The sequence below is a fragment of the Silurus aristotelis genome (genome assembly GCF_946808225.1).
Source record: "Silurus aristotelis genome assembly, chromosome: 26".
NCBI classification, from domain to species: domain Eukaryota; kingdom Metazoa; phylum Chordata; class Actinopteri; order Siluriformes; family Siluridae; genus Silurus; species Silurus aristotelis.
The window spans coordinates 2823095-2837843 of record NC_139599.1 but is presented as its reverse complement, the minus strand read 5'-3'; the positions used below and the strand labels follow the sequence as shown (position 1 = coordinate 2837843).

General features: G+C 37.8%; 3 protein-coding genes across 4 annotated transcripts in view; all 3 read right to left on the bottom strand.

Annotated features, from left to right (window-relative positions):
- Positions 1–912: 912 nt before the first annotated feature.
- Positions 913–8132, bottom strand: LOC310720563 (uncharacterized protein). The gene is made up of 4 exons (XM_083531221.1): positions 7746–8132; positions 5727–5906; positions 3868–4029; positions 913–1775 (listed from the first exon to the last, which is right to left on the bottom strand). Exons 2-4 carry the CDS (start codon positions 5902–5904, stop codon positions 1459–1461), a joined length of 657 nt encoding a protein of 218 aa, XP_083387347.1. The 5' UTR covers positions 5905–5906; positions 7746–8132; the 3' UTR covers positions 913–1458.
- Positions 8133–8841: 709 nt separating this feature from the next.
- On the bottom strand, positions 8842–12507 carry ddrgk1 (DDRGK domain containing 1). Of its 2 annotated transcripts, none has more exons than XM_083531049.1 (9): positions 12311–12507; positions 11423–11572; positions 11205–11350; positions 10430–10531; positions 10059–10181; positions 9890–9928; positions 9735–9791; positions 9244–9292; positions 8842–9128 (listed from the first exon to the last, which is right to left on the bottom strand). In XM_083531049.1, the coding sequence occupies exons 1-9, from the start codon at positions 12396–12398 to the stop codon at positions 8968–8970; spliced, it is 915 nt and encodes a 304-aa protein (XP_083387175.1). In that variant the 5' UTR covers positions 12399–12507; the 3' UTR covers positions 8842–8967. The 2 variants fall into 2 exon arrangements, with proteins under 2 accessions (XP_083387175.1, XP_083387174.1); XM_083531048.1 differs by having other exon boundaries at positions 11423–11575; positions 12311–12506.
- Positions 12508–12573: 66 nt separating this feature from the next.
- Positions 12574–14749, bottom strand: part of haus4 (HAUS augmin-like complex, subunit 4) — a 4566-nt gene continuing 2390 nt past the window's right edge. The window contains exons 7-10 of the mRNA XM_083531047.1: positions 14554–14699; positions 14068–14198; positions 13780–13848; positions 12574–13447 (exon numbers count right to left, since the gene is read on the bottom strand). Coding sequence (XP_083387173.1) covers positions 13273–13447; positions 13780–13848; positions 14068–14198; positions 14554–14699 — 521 coding nt within the window. The 3' untranslated portion in view covers positions 12574–13272. The remainder of the gene's footprint in view (positions 13448–13779; positions 13849–14067; positions 14199–14553; positions 14700–14749) is intronic.

Here is a 14749-nt window from a genome sequence, read left to right as displayed (position 1 = left end):
TCGCTGAGAAAATGAGCACTCGGGTATCAATTTAAGTAGTTTAAACTGGACAGAAGAAAGCTTATATCGTACACATTACCAGAAGGTTCAGGGTGTGAATTTTATAATAAATTCTATCCTTTTATATCGTCGTAGTTAAATGATGCATGCAACTAGTGTATAATGTTCCTACTGAAAATGTTGCAGTTATAGATTGATAATAGCAGCACATATACCTACATAACGTGAAAAAAATTCAATTTTAATTGAAAATCCTTTTTTAGTAAATACACGTATGTACGAACGCCACGTTTTTCACTAGGATTAGTTATAGTACCTGCATTGTAAACTAAGCCTTTGCCATAATCGATCCTTACACTACCAAATCTGCAATGCTAACAACATATTCGTCTTGTTCATTTCATGAGATAAAGTAACGATTATTTATAGCTGCTATAACCTAAGTGAGAACAGGCACTAACGTCTCACTGTTGTTCATCAATAAATAGAACTATACATGTTATTAGTACTGTATGACCCATTATATAACTTCATGGGACATTCTTTTTTTAGAAACAATCAATTCAGATAGCAAGTAACACTGCTTTAACCACCAAGTCACTGATTATTCTCCTATAAAAGCACATATTCTTTACTTATTATAAAATGAGAAATGTCTCATTTAAACCAATCTCAGTCAATTAATGTCAATTAATTGACACTAGTCAATTAATGTTCTGAAAGTGTTCTAAGTTGTTGAATATCTAACAAATTTCTCCTATTGCTGCCCTGCAATCCTTCGAAAAACATCTCTTCCCCCTTGATGCTACTCGATTCTGATTGGTCAAAAAAAAAAAGTTCATTATGTTAGGTTTAGATTAATGCACTCATCCCGATGTTAGCATTTCTATAGCAACTAATTCACAGAAAAAGTTTGTGTCAGACAAAATGTATTTATTTGACGTTGAGGGAAGTTTCAGAGCTTTGTGAAAGGTTAAATTATAAAACGTTAAAAACTTCTCAGGAGTCTGGAGCACAGAGGACTTTGCGCCTTGTAGTTTATCAGTAACATGAAAAGATGCATGTTTGTTTTATTACATGAGAAAAACAGACAGAAAGAGAAATACACGCTGGGACACGCTGTTATAGAAAAGAAAACAACAACAAGTCTTTGTGAGTAACAGTAACCTTGTGTCATTTATTATTTTCCTGTAACAGCATGCCTGTTATAGATTATTTATAAATATTAGGAAAAGCTAGAAACAGAATAAAATCAGAGATCTTTTATTTACGGTTTCTTTGGTCCTTTTAGATTCTATTTTTTTGTGGTAAAAAGGTGACCATGTTGAAGTGTATAAAAATCTCCTGGTTGCTTTTTGTTAAAATCGATAATAATTATAATTTAAAACACGACAAGTTACTGAACAACTTGAGTAGTTAACATTGCACAGTGGTCTTATTCGGTATAAAAAAATCTATTCAGTCATCCCACTCGTCCTCGTCTGGTCCCGGCTCAGTGATGAGACACTCCCTCTCTCTGTCCTCATGCTCCACTGAGTAGAACTGGGTGGGAACGAAGGACTCCGGAGAACAAGTACAGCTGAAGATGCTGGCCATTAAAGAAAAGAACAGCGCCAGTATCTCGATGTAAAAGCTCTCTCCAGGCGAGGTGCTCATTCCGCCGGGTGGAGCCGAGGTCGTGCTCCAAACCCAGCTTGTTCTCCCTTTCTGCACGTTCTGCTTGATCACATAGAGACACGCCCCACTCACGGCCAGGACCGCACCGCACATCACAGCTGTAATCAGACACAAGACAATTGGGTATGATTTGTGGAGGAAAGATCTAGACACCCAGGACACCAAGACATGTGTTTATCTATTGTTTATATCCTGACCAGACAGAATACCCATTTCTGATTGTCTGAGAAGTGTCCACTAAATATATAAATCAGGACATAAAGTATATGGACAAATCTAGCGGGACGTTTGTCTATTCCCAGTTATATGTGATTCCTCCCCAAACTTTTATCACAAAGTTGCACAATTGTACCCGACGTCTTTAGATGTGGTAGCATGAAAATTTCCATTCACTTGAACTAGGAGACCGAGAAACCTGTTCCATGAAGATCTGCTTCAACACCTTTGAGATGAATGTGAACGCTAACTGCACTACAGGTCTCCTCACCTCACCTACAACAGTACCTCATTTTACAAACACCCTTGTCATGGAATGATTTTCCACAAGTACAGTCCAAAACCTAGTGGAACATCTACTCAGGTGATTATAACAGCAAATGGAGACTTAATGTGAATTGGGATTTCAGGCATAAAACATTTCAGCATTACATATTTAATTTATTTACTGTATTTCCCAGACTATAAGCCGCTACTTTTTTCCCACGCTTTGAACCCTGCGGCTTAAACAACAAAGCGGCTAATTTATGGATTTTTCCTGGGTTTTTCCCAGTTTCACAAACTTCAAGCCAAAAAAAACGAAGCCCCATAACATTAGACCAATGAAATTGCGAACAGGTTAAGGTGAACCAATGAAACTCTTTATATTAAATCAGATGCGCTCCCACTGAATCGGGCCGCACCACATCATAAATATGGATGATGTTCCTCTGACGTTTGACCTGCCGCTCACTCGGACTGTCTACAGGAAAAACGAATCATTCGTCACGCTGAAAACAACCGGGCATGAAAACACACTTCACCTGTGTTCTGAGCTGCACGGCATCGAGAGAAAAGATTCACCGGTGGTGATTTTTAAACGCACGACGATGCCAAAAGAAAAACTCCCGAGAGAAATTGTTGTGAAAGGAAGGAGGAAGACAGTGAACAATGACTTTCTTGGTAGGCTACTGTTTAGATACAAGCTGTGTTACAGGAACCGTCTTTCGTTAAAGCCTGTTTAAAGTTCATTAGTTTCAATGTAGACTTATAGGCTTATAGACAGGTGCGGCTTATTTATGTTCAAAATAAACATCTTTGTAAAATTCAGTGGGTGCGGCTTATATATGGGTGCGCTTACTAGTCCGGAAATTATGGTATATATTTATTCCCAGTGTAAAATACAGCAAGAAGCAACTCTTTACAGCGTTTTATTTAGGGGAAAGTGTGTTTTTACACACGTAGCAGTGTCTAGCACCCCCTTAACCGTTATAAAACTTTCCCTGAAGTGGTTTACTGCTTTTATGAATCAGCACAACCTTTTTTTGTTACATAATTTAGAAACGTAATTAACGATACTATTCGCACTAAACGATGCTTCCAGTCAAAGTGTAGTTTGGTAACAGGAAGTCTAACATTATATCATTAAGTGGATGGGAAATTGAGTGTAGTGTAAATGCATGTTGGTTTGAATCTTGGCATCCTGGCAAAATATTCCCATGAGCCTCCACCTTCTAACTGAAGATCACATTATGAGTGGTTTATGAGATGTTTTTTTTAAATCCCAGTCCGTTTCCTTTAATTTTAATTTAATTTTATATTTAATAATGTTTAAAATATATATAAGATATATATTTAAGATAGAAGAATCCAGTGTTTGTCAATAAGGAAATGATCCAGACAGGGTTCTTTAGACACAGTAGGAGTGTTATATGACTGGTGTGGTATCTTCTTCTTCTTCTTCTTCTTCTTCTTCTTCTTCTTCTGACTTCACCATTAGGAGAAGTGCATTAAGCTCAGAGGTCAGGCACAATTTGATTGGTCGGTTTTGCAGTTTTTTTGTTTCTATATTTGAAAGCAATGCACAAGTCAGCACAGAGAACTGCATGTTTTTTGAGGAACCGTGTACCTGCTACCTGCCCTTTATTCAGGATTTTACACTCGTTTATTTGATAAAAGCCTGACACTTCCAGGTAAATTAGTTTAAATATGCACCTGTGGAGATGTGAAGTGACACGACCAGCCTGGGGCGAGTGAACCTGATTCCGATGAAGTCCACTAAGAAGGAGGAGCTGGAGAGCAGGACGGCGCTGTAGCACAGAGCGGCGAGTGTGTAGAGCAAATCCATGCCCAGTCCATGCATTCCACCCAGAGGTGCTACAACAACAACAACAACAAGAACGACAACATGCCAATCATGACATCAACCTGGAACTGATTCTGCTTCGTTAAAAGCAGTTTTTCGTAGAAAAAAAAATTCAAAGCTACACAATGTTCCCCTTCTTCGCTGTTTGCTTCTACAATTTTGAACAAAATTTTTGTTTGTATCATAAGTATATGCAAACATCTGTATATACACGCTTTTAACTTTGTTTTATTTCAATTTAGTTTAACGAGACTCCAAATTAAACCCATCCTCTTCTGATACACTCTCTAACTTCAAATCGTCCTTTAAACTTTCATTTGAGTAAAAGTACAAAAGTATTTGCCTATATATCCAAACTCCTATGATTTATTATGGCTATAATGTTCCTATCATTATTTTATCACAAGTCTCTGTTTAATCAACACTGTCAAACACTGATTGATATCTATTACAATTATCGCGGGCTCAAAACCTTCCTCAAAAAAATCGTGTAAAAACGTGTGTTGTGGCGAATCCGAGTCTAAAGTTTCTTCATCATTTATTCCTCACTAAATGTTCTGCCTGCTGTTGAAATGATGCTGAACTGTATGTTGGCGATCAGTAGATACACTAAGTGCCGATCAAAACAACTTCAAAACAGAGCGTGCGCTCGATCCTGATTGGTGGATTGCTGCGTGTTTGACCGGGTTCATTTTTATCCTCATAAATAAAAAGGACCGACTAGTGACGTTAAAATCTCCCCAAATGGAAATACTTCAGTAAAGAACAGATACACAAAAAAGCTACTGTATTTTCCAGACTATAAGCCGCTATTTTTCCCCACGCTTTAAACCCCGCGGCTTAAACAACGTAGCGGTTAATTTATGGATTTTTCCTGGGTTTTTCCCGATTTCACAAACTTCAAGCCAAAAAACTGAACCCCATAACATTAGACCAAAGAAATTTCCGAACGGGTTCAAGTGAACCAAAGAAACTCTTTATATTAAATCAGATGCGCTCCCACTGAATCGGGCCGCACCACATCATAAATATGGATGATGTTCCTCTGACGTTTGACCTGCCGCTCACTCGGACTGTCTACAGGAAAAGTGAATCATTCGTCACGCTGAAAACAACCGGGCATGAAAACACACTTCACCTGTGTTCTGAGCTGCACGGCATCGAGAGAAAAGATTCACCGATGGTGATTTTTAAACGCACGACGATGCCAAAAGAAAAACTCCCGAGAGAAATAGTTGTGAAAGGAAGGAGGAAGACAGTAAACAATGACTTTCTTGGTAGGCTACTGTTTAGATACAAGCCGTGTAACAGACACGGTCTTTCATTAAAGCCTGTGTAAAGTTCATTAGTTTCAGTGTAGACACCTGCGGCTTATATACAGGTGCTGTTTATTAATGTTTAAAATAAAAATCTTTGTCAAATTCAGTGGGTGCGGCTTATATTTGGGTGCGCTTAATAGTCAGAAAATTACGGTACTTAAGTACACAAATAAATAACATTTACAACAAAGTAAATGTTATTTATTTGTGTACTTAAGTGCCGTAATTTTTCCTTAAACTTGATTCTAATCATTAAATATATTTATTACAATGTTCCTAATTCATGTATTTTGTCCTGTGACTTATTCATTACACCAAGCACATCGACGTAAAGTGGTGTGTGTGTGTGTGTGTGTGTGTGTGTGTGTGTGTGTGTGTGTTTGTGGTACCAGTGTTGGAGAGGTTTTGTGCTGCATGTAGTGTAAAAGCCACTCCGTAAATAAGCTGGTTCGAGTCAGTTCTGTTCTGGACTTGGATCCAGTTTGGGTCAGCGATGGAGGTGCAGAGGGACACCAGTGTGAAGCATTGACACACAGCAGCCGGAGATAAACTCAGTGCCAGCGGCATGGCTGCGTAAAGAAAAAGAAACAAGAGAATGATCATCGCATTGCTCAATTAAGAGGCGTACGGCTTAACAAAGGAAACATGTTACTACATACAAGATGGTAACACCTGTTTACTCAACACTCTTCAACGATTCTACCAGACCAATTACACAGCGGAACCATGAGTTGGATAGAAAATTTCACAAAAAAGTTTCACAATACTTCAGTATGACCGAGGGAAGAAATTAATGGAAAGGCTGGAGAAAATTACATTGCGGAGGACTTTCATTTATCCTTCAACACTGATGGAATGTGTATCGAAGTGCCAGGAGGTTAATCTTTATAAGAAGCCTTGTGCAATAACTTTACTTTTTAACTTAGAACATATATCTTATTGTATTCAACAATTCGGTATTTCAGTACTACTAATGTATATTATGTTATAAAAATTTTTTTTTTTTTATACCTTCCAGACTCGTAGTCTATTGTTAATATCATGAGTTATTACTTTAATATTCTGACAAACATTTTTGCCTTATTTTAATTCTTTATTTTTACTTCCTTGCTTCTATTAAATTCAAATCCTAGTGGCAGCTCATCCATAGGGGCAGGATAGGAAGTGCCCCACAATATCCTCTATATCAGCTGTTCCATAAATCCTAAACATCATGCAGACTGTATTGGTTAGTCTGAAAAGGCAGAAGATAAATTTGATAAAAAGAAAAACATCAAATATAAAAAAAAAAATACATAATGAAAAAAGTGTCAACACCAACAAGCTTAATTAATTGGATGACAACATTTTGAAGAAAAAACAGACAAGGTTCTTTTAATAAAAAAAAAGAAAAGAAAAAGGTTTTTCCTAGTTTTCAGATAAATTGTGCAAATCTGATTTTATTTCAACCCTGCACACTATACGGACAAAGGTTTCTGGACACTTGACTATAAAATTGGTATGTGATTTTTACACATTTCATTCCACATTCACTGTCATTATAATCTTCACTCTTCTGGGAAGATGTTCCACTAGATTTTCAGGAGATCTGTGCTCATTCAGCTACAAGGGTGTAAGCAAAGTCAGGTAGTGATGTAGGTGAGAAGATAAGGAGGCCTGGGGTGCAGTCAGCGTTCACATTCATCCTATAGGTGTTCAATCAGTTTGAAGCTTTATAGCAGGAGATCTTCCACTCCAACCTATGTATCTACTTAGAGCTGGCTTTGTGCATTGTCATTGAAACAGGTTTGGGTCTCCTAGTTCAATTAAAGAGAAAATTTCATGCTATTGCATCCAAAGACATCCTTTCAAAATGTGTGCTTTTAATTTTTGTGGTAACAGTTTGAGGAAGAACCACAGACGGCTGGAAAAGTCTGGTGTCCTAATACTTTATCAGTGCACTATAAAGCTCATTCATAGAGGTTATATAGTATCATATAACAAAAGAAAAAACATTGTCATGTGCTGTGTAATGCGTTACTCCATGAATGATGTTCATGTTCTCCATTTTGCTTTCAGACAATAGGGTGCAGATGCCAGGAAGAAGTCCAAAAATTTACTATCATGTTCACCATCATCATCATCATCACATGATGTTCATGGAGACAAATGTACCAGACTTTTGAAAGCTATTGATACAAATCACAAGGATGTAATTTCACCTTCTGGTTGGATTTGGATCTCAGAGATCTCAGATCCACCCTGAAGATCCAGTGGATTTAATAGGGTTTTTGAAAGAGCAGGAGAAAAGATCTTCCAGGAAAAGCAAATAAAAATCTCGTGACATCGCACAATGTGCATTCAGGGGGGGGTTTCAGTACAATACACAGAAAAATATAGAACAGAAATGAGATTAGACAGTCACTGACCTGCACAGTGGCGTGAAATTTTATCTCCTTCTCCTCAACATCAGCAGATCGGTCTATATTTAATGAGTTAAGTCAACTCCGCATTGCTGCTTGGTAGGAAACTCTGTGACAGCTCAGTGTTACAATGAAAACATCTGAGTCGCTTAGAAAACCGGAAGTCGCCCAAGACATGTGACCCTGAGCGCATACACACACTGGACTATAAATAAATACAAATAAAACAAAATAATTTTCGTTTCCACTTATCCAGAAGGATCGAAACAAAACCAGGAGTGATCCCTGGCTTCATCTGGCTCGAATATTAAGTGCACTTATTGCTCTTGTTGTGGTTCTCGTGTTCTTTCCCTAAGCCGTGCTTATTTAGGGAACGAGAGGACGTTTGGGACTGAACCTCATTACGTAAGATTCTCAGTAATATATGGGATTGAAGACTTTAGCGACACCTTGCGGCAGACAATTTTATTGAACGTAAAAAAACAACAACCGCATATGTTAATTAGCTCGTAGGTTTAATTTAATCATTATAATTATTGGTTAAATATTGAAATTACAAAACAGCGCCTTGTTAAAAGTTTGGAAACCCATAGACTTTTATGGTCTTTCAGAGACCCATGCATTTTCATTTAGTTTCTATGCAAAAACCAATCAAATCTATAAATGCAGATTTTATTTTATTTTTATTGAATTCTCCTTGCTTGTCATCGTCTCAAAGCAGATCACAGATAATGTGGTGATAAAATGATTAAAAAAATTAATACGTTCTTTATAAGTAAGTTTGTCCCTGATGAGTGAGCCTGTGGCGATTGTGGCAAGGAAAAACTCCCCGAGCTGGCATAAGGAGGAAACCTTTAGAGTAACCAGACTTCAGAGGGAACCTTATCCTTGTCTGGGTAAACCATGTTGAGGTATGCAGAGATGGTGATCAGATGCAAACTGTAGTCCTAGTAGGGGAGAGAGGCAGGAAGAGATCCTCAGGAGCATTTTTAACTCAACCGAGAAAATGCATGCAATATGATGCAATAAGAGCAGAAGTCCACACAGACTTTAGACTTTCATGTGAATGAAGATGTAAAATGAATCATGAAGCCAGTAAATGTATTTTAGACTACTTTTATTTAAAAATAGAAATAATACAGCTGCCTCAGGATGGTACTGATGTGGTCAGAAATGCTGCACCTTGTCTGATCATGTTATTGTGTGTATCAGTAAAGAATGAGTGTGTTCAGGATGTGGTCTGAACGGCAGGATTGAGATTGATGAGCATGTTACTGGCTTGCACAAGTTCAGATATGGAGACTCTTCCTCGCTGTTTGATAAACTGAGCCACAGCGTTCATCTCCTCTGGAGTGATAAAGATAAACTTCCCCCTGTCATCGATCACTCCTGCAGAGAAGGGGGAAAGTAAGTCAGTAGAATTAAACCAAACCTCAGAGCGTGATATTAGTTGGTTAGTTATTGTCAATAAAAAATAAAAAGCTTAATGGTAATGATTATGAACCTGTAATTGAACCGTCCGCTATCAGGTCCTGCAGTCTGGCGATGGCATCCTTTAACAAACAGAAACAACCTTAAAGGTCAAAAGATTGAGAGGTTCACACACAAAATGGTTTCTGACTGCAAGTTTGTAATTGTCTTGTTGTAGCAGGTTATAGCCAGTTTACCCACACAACTCCACTCTACCATGAATGCCCTTATACAGTTATCTATATTATACAACTGAACAGTTGAGGGTTAAGGGCCTTGCTGAAGGGCCACAAACCATCCTTTTACAGCACTGGTATGGACAAGAGATGCTTTAACGAATTGCATCAAAATGAAAAGAAAAAAACACTTCAGATAAATCAGTCTGTGTGTGGTGAATCTATATTATATACGAGTTTCACTTTTTGTATTGAATTACGAAAATAAATCAACTGTTTAATGATATTCTAATTTATTGAGATGCGCACACACACACACACACACACACACACACACACACACACGTACCTGAGTACGCATTTCAAAATGGGATGCCAAGTCCTCTAAAAGCACCACCTTGGAGTCCTGTAAAAACACAGCAGTTCAACACTTACAAACAGAGCAATGAGAAACAAGACAAGAAACTAAACAAGAAAAAAATCATTTAAAAAACAACCCTGTACCTTCACATACTGGATAAACTCCTGAAGCAGGTTCTGTGACTGAAAGGTATAAACAAAGAAAAACCATCAAATCGAAGAACGACCCTCTTTTAGAAAAATTAGAGAAATTAAAAGAGAATTAAAAAATACATTAAAAATAAGTAAAAAATAAATAAAAATCAGTGATCACCTCCTGCTCAGTCTTCTCCTCTGCTTCTCCCTGCTCCTCAACAACGAAGGCTGCTTTAAGCTTTTGGTACTCCTCTTCCTCTTTCTTCTCCTGTTCCTCTTTAGCACGTCGCTGCTCCTCCTCCTGATGGACCAACAGGAATAAATGAAAATGTTAGAAAAAAAAGGAGCTATTTTAAAAATTAATTCAACAAATTATATATATATTTTTTAAAAAAGATGATTGGATAGAAATTCAAAACGCTTTTTTTTTTTTTTTACATCCCATTCCACATTTAGTCCCCATTTCCTGATATAATAACCTCCACTCTTCTGGGAAGACGTTCCACTAGATTTTGTCATGCTGGAAAAGATTTGGGCCTTTGCACTTACCTCTTTGAGTTCCTGCAGTCTTTCCTTCTCTTCTTCTTTCTTTCTCTCCTGCTCTCTCAGCTCTTGTATGCGCTTTCTTTCCTCTCGTTCCTCCACCTCCACCTGCCGGAGGCACACACGCATACAGGGGTACATATTAACGTTATACACTCTTCCTCCAGAAAGTAAAATAACACACGTGTTGGTTTTGTTTTTGTCTTTAATCAACAGTTTGTGCTCATGTTACAATGTGTAAAAAAAAAAAAAAAAAAAGATTCAAAATCAAAGTGGAAAAGTAGCAGCAAAATGATCCTCAAATCAAAAAAGTGTCAAAAAGGCAAGTATTAGAGCTGAGTCAGAGTGCCAAGTCAAAGAGGTGACAAAATGATGAGTCAAAAAGCCAAATGTTTGAATGGAATCAGAGTCGAGTCAAAGAGTTGATTCAAAGAGATGACTCAATATGATGATTCAAATGATTTAAATACTCAAGTCAAAGAGATAACACAAAGAGCCAAGTATCAAAGAAGAGTCAAAGTCAAGTCAAAGAGCCAAGTATTGGAGCAAAAAGTCAACTCAAAGTGATCATTTAAATGATTCGAAAAGCTGGAGTATTCGAGTTGAGTAAAGGATGACGATAAAAAATGATAAGCCAAAGCAGCAAGAAACAGAGCAAAAAGATAAATAACTTGAATGTCTAAAGCAATCGGTTTATAAATAACTCTGTTTTCCATAATGTTGCTGTTTTGTTACTTGTTAGCTCAAACACTGGGTAATGGAGCGATGTCTGATGTCCCACCTCTCTCTGTGCTCTCCTGGCTTGCTTTTCATCCAGCTTCCTCTGCTTCTTAGCTCCCACTTTCCCTGTAGCCTGAGGTCTCTCTTCAGCCTGGGGTCGTTCATCCTCCTCATTCTCATCCTCGTTTACCTCTAGAGCAACATTTTCTAAAGACAAAACACGGTTTAGACACAAAATGGTCCACGGAAAGGATTTTTACGAATGGGAAAGGTTTGTACCGATCTCAGCGGCGCCTTGCTGCGCACGTCTCTGCGCTATCATCCTGTCGAGGCCTCGGCGACGGCGTGGCATTCCCGCTCCTCGATCTTCTGCCACACGGGGTGGTGCAGCAACCCGTGCAATGACATTCTGCTGGTCCTCACGGTCAGCTACTGAGAAACAGCACAGAAAAATGGTTCACATAAGAAGAAATAATCAAGCCAATCATAACATGAAGATACTGAACGGTGTCTTCTTGTAAGAGAAGGTTTATGGATGTGGTGAAGGAAGACATCTATGCATGATGATGTTATTTAATCTCAATCTTCTTCTAGATCTTGCCAGCTATGAAAGATTTCTTCTCTTACAAGAACAAATCTTTCATAGCTGGCAAGATCTGGAAGAAGAGATGAATTAACATCATCATCATGCATTACTTCTGAACAGACCATCTCATTCTTTAAAATAATCTGTGAAAGCTTTTTCATTACTCATACAAAAAAACCACAAACATATACAATAAAGTTTGTGTACCTAGTGAGTCATCACAGTTAAACCCAAAGATCCGACTCAGCAAGCTGATCCAAGCTAGAGCCTTCTCAAGGAGTCGAGTCAGTGAACCGACTCATGACTATACTGACACAGCGCAACCTGAGAGTTGGGTTACTATACTAACAGAGTCGCCTGAAAGAGTCGAGTCTGTGAACCGACTGAACAAAAAACAAAAAATCCACCTCAAATAGTCGAGTCATGAACGAAATGATAGAAATTATTGCACACAAACAGGCAAATCATGAGTTAAAATGCGAAAAGATAGAATGCCAAGAAATTCCAACATACACGACTTATTAAACTGAAACAGCCAGTTAGCATGTAGCATTTTTTATGTATTTATTTTATTTACTCACCTTCTACGGTGCGCCCACGAATCTTTACGGCGAAAATGATCAGAACAACTAAAATCGCCGCTGCTACGAGATAAATAACGACATCCATTCTATCTTAAATATAAATTAAACACTTCACCACATTAGACAGCATAACATAAAGCTGACTCCTCTTATGGTTTTTTTCTGCTTTAGAGCGCCACCCCGCGGCCCGGAGGAACAGGCTGTATTGCCTCAGTCAGTGTGTGTGAAAGTAACGCACCCCATGATAATAAACCACATGATGGGTTTATTCAAATGTTTTTATTTAGTAATTTCTAAAAGATTAAACAGCCTAAAAAAACATAACATATACACACATTCGACAGTGAAGTAACAAACCATAATCACCTTTATTCTTCTTTAATGGAAGAAGAGAAAATATATAACTGTTTTAAGTCTTATGAAAAGAACTGTATAATTTTGTAAGTTGCATATCAAAATAATATTTTCTCCACAATTAAAACTGTCTCAGAAAGTTTATTAATTCAGACCAAAGCATTTTCAGCACATAGGAGTGTGTGTATGTTGTGTAATAAGTTTGTATTTACAAACTAAAAGAATCATCCAAAGTAATCTTAAAAAGTAACGAAATAAAAATTAATGTTAAGTAATGTTGTCAGCTATGTAAAAAAAAAAAATGCTGGTAAATGTTGTACATTGATTTGTTAGGAAGAAATTAAATATTATTCCTTATAAATATTATTCCTTATACTTACCTCATCTCCCCCTCAATTCAGCATACAAGAAGACAAATGTAGTCAGTTACTAATAAAACAATTTAATTATAATAATGAGCAGAGCCATTATGGTAATATATCATAGAAATGTACAAAATGAATATCACTAATACTGTTAGAGGTTACATATGCAAAGTAAGCATAGCGATAAAGTCTGAACACCAGGTCTAACTCGTACTGCCTCCTGCTGCTTGCCGTGATCGTTCACATCGTAAATTCTTTCAGTGCCCAGGATTTTGTTGCGACCTCCTGACGCAATCTGGAATATTCCTCGGCCAGGACTTCGAACTCCCTGCCGTAGATCTCGATGGACGCCAGTTTAGATTCCAGAGACTGTTTCTCCACCTGGCACAACTGCAGCTCAGCCGTTAGCTTCTCCCTGAGACGAGAGGAAAAGGAAAGCAAAGGTGATGCTGTAGTGAATAACAATAGTTTAATTTACCTCCGAAAGAAAGAAATGAGAGAAAAAAGCAAAGGAAAAAAAAAAGCAAATAGAAAACATGAAGAACAAAAGTAAAAAAAATACAATAAAATGGAAGAAAAAAAAAAGAAAAAATAGAAAGGTAAAAAATTTATAACAAAAAGTGCAACAGGGAAAAAAAGATATAAAAGAAAACAACTGCAAGGAAAATAAAATGTTAGAAGTAAAAATATGAAATTATGAAACGAAAGAGGAGGAAATTGATGGATGGATGGATGGATGTTACTTACGTGATTTTCTGATGTGCAGCTATTTTATCTCGTGTGTAAGAGTCGAGCTGCACCTCCAGCATCTCTGCCCTGTACATATACAATTGACAATTAGTACCAGGATTAATGTATTAGGTCTAAACACACACACACACACACACACACACACACACACACACACACACACACACACACAAACACCACTGACCCGGATACTATAATCTCCATTAGCATCCATTTCAGCTGACTTTGCCTTAAAAGGGAGAAGGTGCATATAGTCTTTAAATAAAAAATAATAAAAAAAAATACCTAATTTTCTGAATTCCAATCTCACATTTGGCCTCAAAGTACTCAATCTTCTTCCTGTCGAGTTCTTTCTGAACTTTGAGACGGAGGTCCAGGACGAGAGTCTGCAGAAGCTGCATGCATTCCAGCAGTTCCTATCACGACACACAAATACTGTAAACAAGACGTCAGGGCATTTGGATCACATCACTCTGATCTCTGTGATACAAATCAACATTACACCTTAAAGAGAGAGAGAGAGAGAGAGAGAGAGAGAGAGAGAGAGAGAGAGAGAGAGAGAGAGAGAGAGAGAGAGAGAGAGTGTCTCAAAAGGCCATTTCGATAAGAGGCCACTCATTGGAAAAATAAATAAATGAATAAAATCAAAAAGACGACTCAGAGATGGAGCTGACTCAATTGAGCAGAGACTCACAAAGAGTCAAATAAAAAAAATAAAAAAATGATGCAGAGATCTGACTCGCAGGGAGTCGACTCTATACTCTGACTCACAGAGAGGTAAAAGTGAGTTTGGCGCTGCAGCAGGGTGGCGTTCTCTCGGATCTTCTCGACCAGACCCTCTGCTCTGCTGCGCTCGCTCTCCAGAAGTCCAGGCAGCCTTAAGAGCTTCACGCACCTCAGACCCTCACTTTCATTCTCTAAAACAATTAAACATTCACTGTTATTGCCACAGATGGTGTACGAAGCA

Coding starts and splice junctions, on each gene's coding strand:
- LOC310720563 (XM_083531221.1), bottom strand. CDS start 5,904: ATGCCGCTGGCACTGAGTTTATCTCCGGCTGCTGTGTGTCAATGCTTC. Junction 4,030..5,726: donor ACAAAACCTCTCCAACACTG/GTACCACAAACA, acceptor TTGTTGTTGTAG/CACCTCTGGGTGGAATGCAT. Junction 1,776..3,867: donor GTCACTTCACATCTCCACAG/GTGCATATTTAA, acceptor GTCTGATTACAG/CTGTGATGTGCGGTGCGGTC.
- ddrgk1 (XM_083531048.1), bottom strand. CDS start 12,398: ATGGATGTCGTTATTTATCTCGTAGCAGCGGCGATTTTAGTTGTTCTG. Junction 11,351..11,422: donor GCAAGGCGCCGCTGAGATCG/GTACAAACCTTT, acceptor TTTTGTCTTTAG/AAAATGTTGCTCTAGAGGTA. Junction 9,792..9,889: donor AGTTTATCCAGTATGTGAAG/GTACAGGGTTGT, acceptor GTGTTTTTACAG/GACTCCAAGGTGGTGCTTTT.